This window comes from Tenrec ecaudatus, chromosome 15, assembly GCF_050624435.1.
Source record: "Tenrec ecaudatus isolate mTenEca1 chromosome 15, mTenEca1.hap1, whole genome shotgun sequence".
NCBI classification, from domain to species: Eukaryota; Metazoa; Chordata; class Mammalia; order Afrosoricida; family Tenrecidae; genus Tenrec; species Tenrec ecaudatus.
Genome location: NC_134544.1, coordinates 33,572,996 through 33,585,303, shown reverse-complemented (window position 1 = coordinate 33,585,303; position 12,308 = coordinate 33,572,996). Strand labels below are relative to the sequence as shown.

Below are 12,308 nucleotides of genomic sequence, written 5' to 3'. Positions count from 1 at the left end.
GGTTTGTGATTACATTGTAGAAATTTATGGTTTGATGCTAGGGATAATACCCCCAGCAGCTGTATTTAACTCATATATAAAAATATATTTGAATCCTTCAAATAAGTAGACTCATTTTTTGAGGTAAAATGGCCCTCTTATGCTGCGGTTACTTGGAAAAGCAGTATGGTGCTTTTGAAAGTGCATTGCGAAGGCTGGCCTACTGGGCATTGTTGGGTTTGTCCCCAAGATTTCTATCTTTAGAAGGATACTTGACACTCAGTGTTGTAAGCAGAGAATAGATATTTTAATATTCAAATTTTAGTTGATTTTTAATGCATATATATGAATGTGTGTATTTTAGTAAAATTTTAGAAATTAAGCTTAATGACTGTTCACTGACCCTTGATATGATAGGAAGTATGTCACTGAAAAATGTTTCCTTAAGTCACACAGTCATAGAATTCTTAGATGAACACTTTAAGAAACCACTCACCTACATTCTCCTTATTTACACTTTTCACAACTAACACCCTGATTACCTGCTTTACTCATTCAGCCCTTTTACCTGTGGGGTGTTTCGGATGCTTAGCATGAACCCGGAATAGATGTTGGTGCTCGGGAATTATGCAGCCTAAAGCAAGCGGTCATCATTTTTGCCTTGGGATTTATACTCTGGTGTTGGAGTGGGTGATATTCATTAATATTTATATGTAAATATTAGAAGGCATGATGATAAATATTTTCCCTGCACAAATATAAATCGCGGATAAATGATTGGGACTTGGGGATTTCCGTTTTGAATAGATTGGTCAGGGAAGGCCTATGTGAAAATACCGTGCCCATGTAAACATGTAGCAGGTGGGGGCACAATCACGGAACACCAAGTTTAAAGGCCCCACGCTGAGCGCTGTGAATGCTGAAGGTCTCTGTTCTTGGCTGGGAAATGAATAGGAGGGAACATTGTGGAAGATTATGTCAGTGATAGAATGGATTACAGTCTGTGTGCCATTGTAACAAATGATTTTTATTAAAACTAATGAAATAATGCAGTTGAGAATTATTAGGAGATTGAACCAGGGTGGTTACATTGGAAATGGGGTGAAAGATTGGATTCTGAGGGACGTGCTCAGGTTATAATAGTCCACACTCTCTCTTTTCCTCTGAAAGCTTTAGGTTGAAAGGGGGGGGGGGAATCTTTTAATTGTTTCTTTTGTGACTGATACACCTCTTTGTTGTTACTCAATGATTAAACGGTTTGACCTTTTCTCAGAGCTAAAAAGATTCTTAAAGAGTTCAGACAACCTAAGCTACCCTGTAAATCAGTGAGAATAATTTTGAGGGTTATGTCCCTTCCCCGTCCTCACCATAAAAAATAAAAAAAGAAAGAAATACATTGTAAGAAGACGGTCTTAAATAATAAGTATCTCACCAACCGGCTGAATCCCTTTTCCTCACCACTTGAAGTAATCAGTGTTCTCTCTTCCCCAGTACCTCATCAGGGTCTTCTTCTCTTCCCATTTTTCTTAGCATCTTAAGAGACTTTTATGCAGGTCTGGCAGAATGTTAATTAAGAAGATAGAAACTCAGTTGTCATTATCCAAATATGGGCAGTTTTATAAATCCTGTGGATTCTATCAATTCATACTTTCTAATTGTTGGGGAACTTACACATTTATCATTTGAGCAAACTTAATTACTGTGTTGTTAAAATCTTCTGTATCCACCTATGATTTTTTTTAAAATTTTAATTTAATCTTAAAGAAGCAGGGTGAAATTTCACTGAATGATGGTGCAATTTCTGATTGCTCATGCTTATGTTGTTTGTTTTTGCGTCAGATATTAGAAGCAATTTTGTTGGATGCATGTAAGCAAATTGGATCTTTTCTTACTGTATAGTAACCATCTTTAATGGCTGTTGCCTTAAAGTCTATTTTTCCTGAAAACATGGAGACATATACTTTATGACCACTCCTGCTACAACTGCCCCAAGCTCACTGATCTCTACTCTTTTCTGTGTTCATCAGCTCCTGCAATACTTGCTTTCCTCTCAATATATAGCTGTTGTCCCGTAGCTTAACATTTTAGTCATCCTCTTACTAGCTCTGGCTCCTCTAGCAAAATGTCAGCCCGCAGTATTTATACTTAATTACCCAAATTCTGCGTGCCTGTTCCCAAGAAATGGTTGCTGAAGAAAAGCATGTAGTCTGGCATGTTGGTTTCACTGTAGATACATGATCACTTATCTCAGATGATTAGGAATCTCTAGGTGCAGAAACCATTAAGAACGTACCTACTAGTTCCCAGTTTGGTGGTTCAAACCCACCTGGAGGCCTTTAGAAGATAAATAAGATGATCCACTTTTAAGAAGGTCACCACCTTGAAATCCACCCTGTGGAGTCGTTTCTGCCCCGCACACTTGGGGTGGCCATGATCCCTAGTCGACTGCACAGCAGGGCACAGCCTGCAGTGGGCACTCCACACCCGCTTCTCTCACAGCAACCAGTAGCTTCTTCACAAATTGTAAAACGTATCATCTGTTTCTCCTGCTGAAGACATTTTAGTGGGTACCCATTGCTTTGAAAAGAAAATTCCTGCTGAAAAGTATGACCTGTAAGGTCTTTTAGAACTTGGCACTAGCCTCCCTGCTCAGGCTCCTTGACTTTAGTGTTCACTGTATTTCCACTCTGCTGGACTTTTTAAAGAGCAAGCGTTCTTTGTGTATACCATCATTGTGTATGAGCATGAATGTTCCCAGTTTAAAAGATCTCAGGACTGCTAGCTTACTGTCTCTCCCCTGCTGAATAGTAAGCTCTAGAGAAAGATAAGGAACTATGTGAACCTTGGTGTCCTAGAACTTTCACATTCTGCCTGGTTTAGAATAGTGTTTGGATGAGTAAGAATCTGCCTCGTGCCATAAAACATCTGATGAAAACACAAATGAAGATTCTCATATTGCTCCTTTGTTAATAGCGGATGCTAATTTAGGAATGTGTATTTCTGTTTTATTCTTTCAGCAAGATCTCTGTACCTTCTTGATATCGAGAGCCTGCAAAAATTCAACACTGGCCAATTATTTATACTGGTATGTGGAAATACATTTTATTTTTTAATGACTCTCAAACCCACTGCCATCAAGTGCATTCACAGTGACACTGGGACGGAGCAGAACTACCTTAGAAGGGCTTCAAGGCTTCAGTCTTTGTGCCACATAAGGTTTCCTCTGCTATGATTTGGGTGGAGAAGATTTGTCAGGGCGTTTCTCCTATGGAGCTTCTGGGTAGGTTCACACAGCTGAACCTTAGCGTTCCTGGGCTGCTCAGCGCGCTCCATCGAGAGCCCTGTGCAGTTCTGTAGAGCACACAGAGGACTGTCAGCATTGGTGGCCCTGTCAGAAGCATCGTGTACGTTTGAGTAAAGAATTAACACTAAACACTACTTTTATAAGCCTTTTGACACACTTGATGTTTAACCCTAAGGAATTATTTCTGATATAATTATACTGCTCTATTTGCTACATTAATATAAAAGGTATAAACTGGTAGCTATTTTGACAAGCTAACTGCAATCGAGAAAACTTAGCATTTTTGCCCTTGTAGGAAGAATTTAAATCAAAAATGCTATTTTCTTTTAAATAGATTTTGGGGAGTGTATCCTATGGGTTAAATTAAGCTATAAGTTCATCCTCCTACCCTCAAAAAGTAATATTGCTCTGGAGACTGCCCCTGTAGCCAAGAAATAGGCAATGTTTTAATTAAAAACAAAACAAAAAAAACCCAAACCCGCTGTCTTCTATTTACCTCAGGGCCGGCTTAGTGTGAGTGTTTGGTTCTGTTTACAGCAAAGGAAAATCACTTTCACCAAATCACAAGTCATCCCACCCCCTTTTGGTACCACTGACTTTTCTTACCGCCTTCACATTGGCCTCACTAGTGCAAAAAAACATAGTCCCTGCTTTTTCTGTAGCAGTTTAATGTAATATTCATAAAATGACATTTTCCTCACATTAAATGTCTGTATATATTTGGAAATATAACCTCCGAATGTGTTAGCTAGTTGTTAAACACCATTTGCCTCTGAGAAGTTTATTTAGAAATTCTCGTACAACCAAGTAGCTACTATTTCCTTTTAATGTAACCCATTGCTTCTTAATGTTCTCCATTATTCCGACCTGAATTTGTAAGTGTAGAGCTATTCACTGGTGTTATAGAAAAATATTTTCTCATGAAAATGTAAGTAAATAGTGAGAAGGAAATAAAGAATAAATACATCTGTTGGGTACTTCACCAAATTTTAAAATAATACTTGTAAGCTTCCTAGATATTTTAAGCTTAAGGTTTCTTATTGTGGTTTGCCTTTTATTAAGAAATTTCTCATGGGTATTTTTCCTTGCAGTATTTGTGGAAAGCGTTTGGGCTCAATCTATCTTGAGCAATAAACACAATGGGAAATTTATGGGTGAAACCCTGGGAACAAGAGGCTCAGGAGGGACGTGGTGAGAGCCTTCAGGCGACGGATGAGTGAGATTGGCTGAATGGCAGGCCTGTGAAAGTAACACCTCCGGGCAATGCAGTGCCACCATCATTGAGCAGTGCACCACTGCATTCTGCTCTGCTCAGAATCAAATGGGCAACCGATAGGTTGCTATGCAGCCTCTATACTGGTCTGGTTCTCTAGGAAGGATATTATGTTTCTAACAGGGGTTCCACCCATAATTTTGTCCTGCTGGTTTCTCCTCCCAGTCTTCCCAATTTTAAAAAGTTGGCCTCTCTTCTGATTCCGTTTCCTCAGTCATGACTAAAGCAGAAATGAATGTTTGGTTGGAGGCCCTCATATGAGGGTAAGTCAAAAAGTGTACATAGAGGCCCTCCTTAAATATAATATCAAAATGTGAAGGCATTGTTTTGATTAGACTTTATTTTACATACACCCTAAAAAGGCCAAGACAAGTGTGTTCCACAGCCATCGAGTGACTTCAGAGACCCGTGTAAGAAGAGTTCATTTGTAACAAACTCCTGCTGCTGCCCCCGAGACCCTGTAGCAATCAATCCTCGCTCACTTACTGGCATGTATGTGTTATGTGGTGCTTTGGAACGGCCTCTTCTTTGGGTTTAACTGTAGACCGAATGGCATTGTAAGCCTTAAAATTAGTTTTGATCGAATCTTTCATCTCCTATTTAAAGTAGGAAGAGTTTTCAAATCGTTCTGAAAGCGGCTGAGCAGTAGGAAGCCTATTAGCTGAACAGTTTTCAGGGAGCCCACCGTTGCTGTTCATGGGGAGTGCTTTGTTTGCGCTGTGGATACCAAGTGCAGCCCCCGCTCCAGTCGTACGACCATTCCCTCAAACTTAAGTTTGACTGTGTTTTCCCACTAAAGCTCTGGTTCATTGAAGCAATAGCACGTGCTATATCTAATTATTGTTGCAATATTTACAGTATGTATATTATATATTCGGAAATAGCCTGGGGGGGCGGCACTGATGTGGACTGCTGACTCTAGTAGACAACCATTCCTGTGATGGCAGGGTAACAATATGGGAAATAATTTTCAAAGAGTTGGTTAAAAAATGATCATTTTATTTATTTTCATCATGGACACAATAGTTTAAAATACTAATCAAGTATAAGAATTCCTGTCTGTTACCCCAAACTTTCTCTTTTCTAGTGGAAAAATTACCATGTAAACTCGAGTGTAAGCCGACCCGAATATCGGCCGAGGAACCTAATTTTGCCACAAAAACTGCATAAAAATGTGCTGAAAAAACTCAGGGTATATAGAAGATATATACGATAAGATAAAATCTTAATTGATCTATTTCCTTTGGAACATTTTGAATTTCTTCTAAATTTGTTACTCCCTTTGCAGTAATTAAAATGGGATTCTTGCTGTAGCTGAATCTCTGGGGGCCTATAATTGAGCAGAGACTCCTTTTAAAATGAACAGTGTCAGCCTTTTAAGCCACAGAGAGACATTATAGTCTCCAATCTGTAAGGTGTTGGGCGTCAGAATCTATAAATTGCTCCAGGTTTTTATTTTCTATAGCCATTCCAGCATGTTGAAATTGAGGGCAAACTTTCAATTCCTTGACATGCTTTCTATAACTTTTAAGACCTTTCAAGGTAAAAAAAGGTTATTTACCCACAAAATCACATTACTGGGGAACAAGCAGTCCACCGATAGGACCTTGCAATGGACAACCCAGACAATACTCTCTTCCTGTCTGCTTTAAGACCACAGGCTGTAAGGGAGTACCTTTAGAGTGCTTTGCTAACATTCAGATTATTCTTGTGAATAGAGAATGCAAACGTGATTTCATTCTAGATTCACACTCTGCCTAATCTCTTCCTTCATGTTTGGAGAGGACACATTGTTCTGAATCATTTTGAGGAATCTGTGTTCAATAGATGACCCACACAATTAGCATCAACCTTTTTATATCAGTTACAGGAAATAGGAGGTAAAACACAGCAGGTGTGGTCATCTGTAGTTTTCCATTTAGAACTTCGCTTTCTGTATAGGAGAAAATACTGGACAGCCCCGAATGACAAAACCAAATGACCAAACTCATTGCTGACTCCTGGAGACCTTTTCCGGAAATGGAGCTGGTGGTTTTGAACTGCCAACCATGAAGGATTGTAGCCCAATGCATAACCACTGTACCACCAGGGCTCCATACCAAGCTGACAGATATAATAAAAAATCCTTAATTAAAAGGTTGGATCCTGTAAATGGGGTTTTGGTAAGACCATATTTGCAGTTTTATAGTATAGAACCAGTGCTTGTCATTCTTAGAACCCCGGGAAGAGGAGCAGAGTTGCCCAACAGAACTTTTTACAGGGTGAAACTCTTTATTCTTGCCATACTATTTAGCATTTGGAATGTAACTAGTGTGATGTAGGAGCTGATTGAAATTTAAATCTAAATTTGCATCTAATGTCTTTGGAGCCTCATGGCTACTTACATTAGCCACCACAATTTTAGTAGGTATTCGTTACTCAATAATACATTTTCTACTTAGAGTCCTTGAGAATATGCTATAACCCAAAGCTACCTGAATAGAAGAGGGAACAGGAGAGGTGAGGCTCTGGCTCTGGGGGCCACTAGCACATCTGTTGTTATGAGGAACATTTCACTGGGAAGTAGGTGGGGAAGGCTTTTGTCAATCTTTAGAAACTTCTGTGTGTAGGAGTGTAGGGCCTATGGGGGATAATAAACCTTTTTCTAAGATGAGGACCCTGGCATCCGTTCCCTTATAACCTATTAATAGACCTGAGACTTAAACTTATGAAAACTTAATAAGGAACATAGTATTATGAACACTAAGGTTGAGAGGCTATGCCTTTTCTAAGAAATTAGAGAAGTAATCATTATTAGCATGTAAAATGTATGTCCCATCCTATATAAATATTTTTATTTTAATATATTTATATAGGATGGGGGGGGGAAATAGATCTATGTGCATATATCTATAGGTTTAGTATTAAAGTAGCAGATGGACATTGGAACTCCACTCAAGTACTTAGTGCAAGAACACATTGTTCTATATTGGCATTCCATGATGCACACCTTCTCGGCATGATTGCTGAAGACAAATGTGTGCATAAGCAAATGTGAAGAAAGCTGATGGTGCCCAGCTATCAAAAGATTTAGTGTCTGGGGTCTTAAAGGCTTGAAGATAAAAAAACAGCCCTGTAGCTGAGAAGCAACAAAGCCCACATGGAAGAAGCACGCCAGCCTGTGTGGCCACGAGGTGTCTAAGGGATCAGGTACCAGGCATCAAAGAACAAAAAAATCATTTAATTTTAAATGAGGGTGAGTGCAGAGTGGACACCCAAAACCCATCTGTTGGCAACTGGACGCCCCCTTACTGAAGGATTGCGGGGAGGAGATGAGCCAGTTGGTGCAGGGTAGCAACGACGAAACATACAAGTTTCCTCTAGTTCTTAAATGCTTCCTCCCCACACGATCATGATCCCAATTTTGCCTCACAAATCTGGCTAGACCAAAGGATATACACTGGTACAGATGGGAACACAGGGAATCCAGGACAGATGACCCCTTCAGGACCAGTGGTGCCTGGAGGGTGGACGGAAGGTTGGGTAGAAAGGGGGAACCGATTACAAGGGTCTACATGTAACCTCCCTGGGGGATGAACAACAGAAAAGTGGGAGAAGGGAGATGTTGGTCAGTATAAGATATGACAAAATAATAATTTATGAATTAAGAAGGGTTTATGAGGGGAGGCGTAGTAGGGAGGGTGCTATAGTTTATTGTGCCAGCCTGGCTGATAAACACAAGTAGGATTAACTGAAAGGCAGAGGGATAAATGGCTCGGTGAGCCTCACCTTGGTTGTTCTGTGCCTCAGTTTAAAGGGGTACACTACCTGTGGGATGCCTAGCCTGTGGACTGTGTCGCTGTAAGTTGAGGTCCCTTTAAGCCCACACGATTGGAATGTTCATCTCTGGAGCTGGGGACCGACAGTTGATGACAGTTGGGGACCGGCCTTGCTGTTTGCTGCCTGGATATATATAGCCCAGCTCTCTACAGAAGGGGTCTGGCAACTGGCAGCTCTCAAAACTTGAAGGACTGCTAGTGTCTTACTGCTTTATAATTTAACTGTTCATTTCTTGTATTATCTTTCTGTATATTATTTAACAGTTTATTTCTTGAATTATATATCTATCTTTATAAATATATTTATATATAATTACTAGCAATCTGGTTTGTCTCTCTAGAGAACCCTGTCCAATACAGAGGGAAAGGGGAAAATGAACTGATATTAAAGGACTCAAATAGAAAGTAAATGTTTTGAGAATGATGGTGGCAACAAAAGTACAAATGTGCTTGACATAATGAATGTATGTATGGATTGTGATAAGAATTGTACGAGCCCCCAATAAAATGATTTTTTTTTAAAGATATGAAAGGAACAGCAGCACATTTGCCTTGAGGATGCGATATGGAAAGACAATGCAAGTTTTTGTTTAGGCAGCACAACGAATGCTTCTTGTCAAGTTTACATGTTCTGATTAAGGGCCTGTGTAGCTCAACAGTATTGCACATGAGCAGAAGCATGATGCGGGGACCTTTGAAGGATGGATGGTCTTGAATGCAGTGTGAGTGTGTACATTGGGGATAGGAGAGGTTTGGCCTACAAACTTAAGAATCAGGGAAACAGAAACATTGATATAGGGGCATGCGGAAGGTCATTTAAAAAGGATCAGTTCAAGATGATGAGAGCAATAAGGGGTTTCGTTTTTTAAATAGATCCAGGAAGTAGCTGCTACTCTATTCCAGAGAGGGCTGGTTAGAACAGAGAGGGACAAATCAACAGGATCTAGTGACTAATTGAGTGTAGATGTTGGGGACAGGAATGGAAGCTAATTTTGGCTCTGGGCTGAAAGGCCAAGATTTGATGGTAAATAACCTAGAAAAAGTTTTATTTAGGCAGCACAATAAATTTTTCTGCTTACATTTTTGTCCTTTGATGTAAACATAGCCCCACCTCACCCTCATTTCTTATATTCAAGTGATTTAAGTTTTTATATTACCTACCTCACTTATAAGCCAATTTCAATTTGTGAATCCTGCTACCTGAGAAAGACCTAAAGAGGTAGAAAAACATCTCATTTCATGTGATAAGTTCTGTTTTAAGCATGTGTAATAAGAGATAAATGATATCCTAGGTAGATCTTTAAATGGAAAGCTGGTAACTGGGAAAGCAGTTCAGGTAATAAAATGGGAATTTTTGCCTAAGGTGTGGAAAAAAGGTGTCATATAAATTATTACCAACATCAAAATAATGGTAAGTTCCTAGAGAATGGAGTCACTCATTCCTTCAATAATAATAATTATATATTGAGCCAAACAGTGAGCCCCACACCTCAAAGTTCTCTGCGGGCATGAGTTTAGCTTCCAGATGACTGCATATGCTCTTTCCCCATGAGGGAAAATCGTGCCTGTCCCTTGAGAGCTGAGGGGGTTAATTCTCAGAACATCCAAATCTATTTTGTAGTCACTAGGATCTTATCCAGACTAGTGCTTATACAGCTTTCACTTTATGACAATATTTCCCTCTTTGACTTACTAACGCCACAGTTTTGTGCTAGAAAAGTTGAGGATTACAAAGAAATTGAATGGGAAGGGGAAAATCCACTTTAAAATGTTCCTCATTCTTCAGAAGTGGGTTAATAAGCAACTTCAAAGTGGTTTTCAGAACAAGAGAGCCTTTTGTGCCACCAAAAGTAGATTATAGAGACAGGGGCTCTTGTTCCTGAGTTAACTTGATAGGTATGTTATCCTAGATGATCCCTGCGGATGGTAATGCTCTCTGTCTGCTTCATCGAGGATTAGAATTGTTTGATTCAATAGAAACATGTTTAGAAAATTGAGACTACTGCAAAAATGTGTTATTAATCTCCCTTTTATTTATGGCTGTGTGTGCCATCCATTAGCTTTACGTGTTTAAAAGTGTGATGGTAGATGCATTTTATTACACCCATTTGATTATTTTTGCAAATATGAATCTACTTTAATGGAAAGAGATATTAAAAAATGAATCTGAGGTCTGTTTGGTATCATGAATGACTTCAACCTATTTTTAAGGTATGTGATAGTGGAATGTGAAGATCAAGACACTCAACAGAGAGATCCAAAGACCCATGAGATGTACTTGAATGTAATGAGGAGATTCAGTCAAGCATTGCTGAAGGTAACTGTTTAATGTGGGGCTGGATAACAGCAGTGCTGTGATGGTTAGATTTTATGTGATGGTGCCTGTGTGCAGGTAGGGGTGAAGTCTAACCTGTACATCAGATCTTATCCTGGAGATGTCTCTTTGGGAGGGTGGCCTTTTTCTAATTTGAGAGACAGTGAGAACTTGTACCTCCTCACTTCCCGCTTGCTTGGGTTGCATGTCTGGCTCTGGGCTTGGCAGTCCATCAGACCTGTCAACCCTGGGATCTGTGGCACCCTGTCACGGTCCTGTGGACCTGGGGTTTCCCCTGTATCCACCAACCTATGATCTCCTGAATTCCCACTTTGTCTTTCTGCTTCATCCTGGCAACTGCAGGAGTCTGAAGCAGGTTCTGGCTAGTCTCAGACCAGTCAGCTACAATTGGACTACATTGGGAGGCTTTTGATGTAAACTGTTCTCTTGATTTACAGACCTTAGACATGTATGAATGTCACTGGTTTTATTTCTCTAGAAAACTCAACTGAGCACAGGTGCATACACCCAGTCTTACCTCTTTGCATGTTTGTGTACATTTCATGAACCAAAAATGTTTTCTATACTTGCTTTATAAATGCTTACAAAGAAGGAAAGAATAGTAATTTTGTAATACTAGAGTAATTTTGTAGTAATTTCTAGAGAAATAAAATACTAGAGTAATTTTGTAATAATAATTTTGTAATTTTCAGAGAAATAAAATTTTCAAGTAATAGTGATACTTGAAAATTATATGAAATTCAGAATTCAATATTTATAAAATTTTATTGGAACTTGGTCATGCTCGTTTATTTTCATATTTATTTGGTTGCTTTTCTGCTGTAATGGCAGTTGAAATGAAGACTTCTTGGTCCACAGAGCCTGAGATGTTTGCTTCTTGGCTATTTACAGAAAGTTAGCTGAGCCTGGATTTCATAAAATATGTCCCATACATGGAACAAAAGGAAGCAAAGCTTTGTGTATTCTTCTGTGTTGCATTTTTCTTATCAACAGTGGCTAGATCCTCCAGAATTCTTTCAATAATTATAGTGCAGATATTGCACAGATAAGTTATATTTTGTTATTTAAACAGTTTTTAACTCATAGCCATGAAAACACTCTATGGAGCAATACAGTATTCGTAGGTTTGCCATGAATCAGAATCAATTCAATCACAATTAATAAAAACAAAACTTTATAGAGATGTGTGAGGCCATTTTCTTCCTCCCAAAACAAAAATTTTAAAGCTATAACAGTTCTGACTCATAGCAACCCTGCAGGGTAGAATAGAAATGCCCCATGGGTTTCTGAGGTTGTAACTCTTTAAAGAGGTAGAAAACCTGATCTTTTTTCCAAAGAGTGACTGGTGGTTTCAAACTGCTGACCAAGTGGTTGTCAACCTAATGTGTAACCCAGTACCAGGGCTCCTTGGTGTTCTTGTACTTGTTAAAACAATGCCACATTTCTGTCTTCACTTCTGTCATTTACGGCCTTTGGCATCTTATCAAGACATTTCAGTTTCTGTAAGCCTAAATCCCTACATCTTTGAAATGGGAATCATAATTTTTGCCTAGCCAACCTTAATTTTTCTTTTTTTCTTTCTTCAAAACCTTAATATTA

General features: G+C 39.1%; 1 protein-coding gene across 1 annotated transcript in view; it reads left to right on the top strand.

The window, feature by feature from the left end:
* The window catches only part of PIK3C3 (phosphatidylinositol 3-kinase catalytic subunit type 3), a 113,900-nt gene that overhangs the window by 50,864 nt on the left and 50,728 nt on the right, over positions 1–12,308 (top strand). The window contains exons 13-14 of the mRNA XM_075532881.1: positions 2,997–3,064; positions 10,586–10,691. Coding sequence (XP_075388996.1) covers positions 2,997–3,064; positions 10,586–10,691 — 174 coding nt within the window. The remainder of the gene's footprint in view (positions 1–2,996; positions 3,065–10,585; positions 10,692–12,308) is intronic.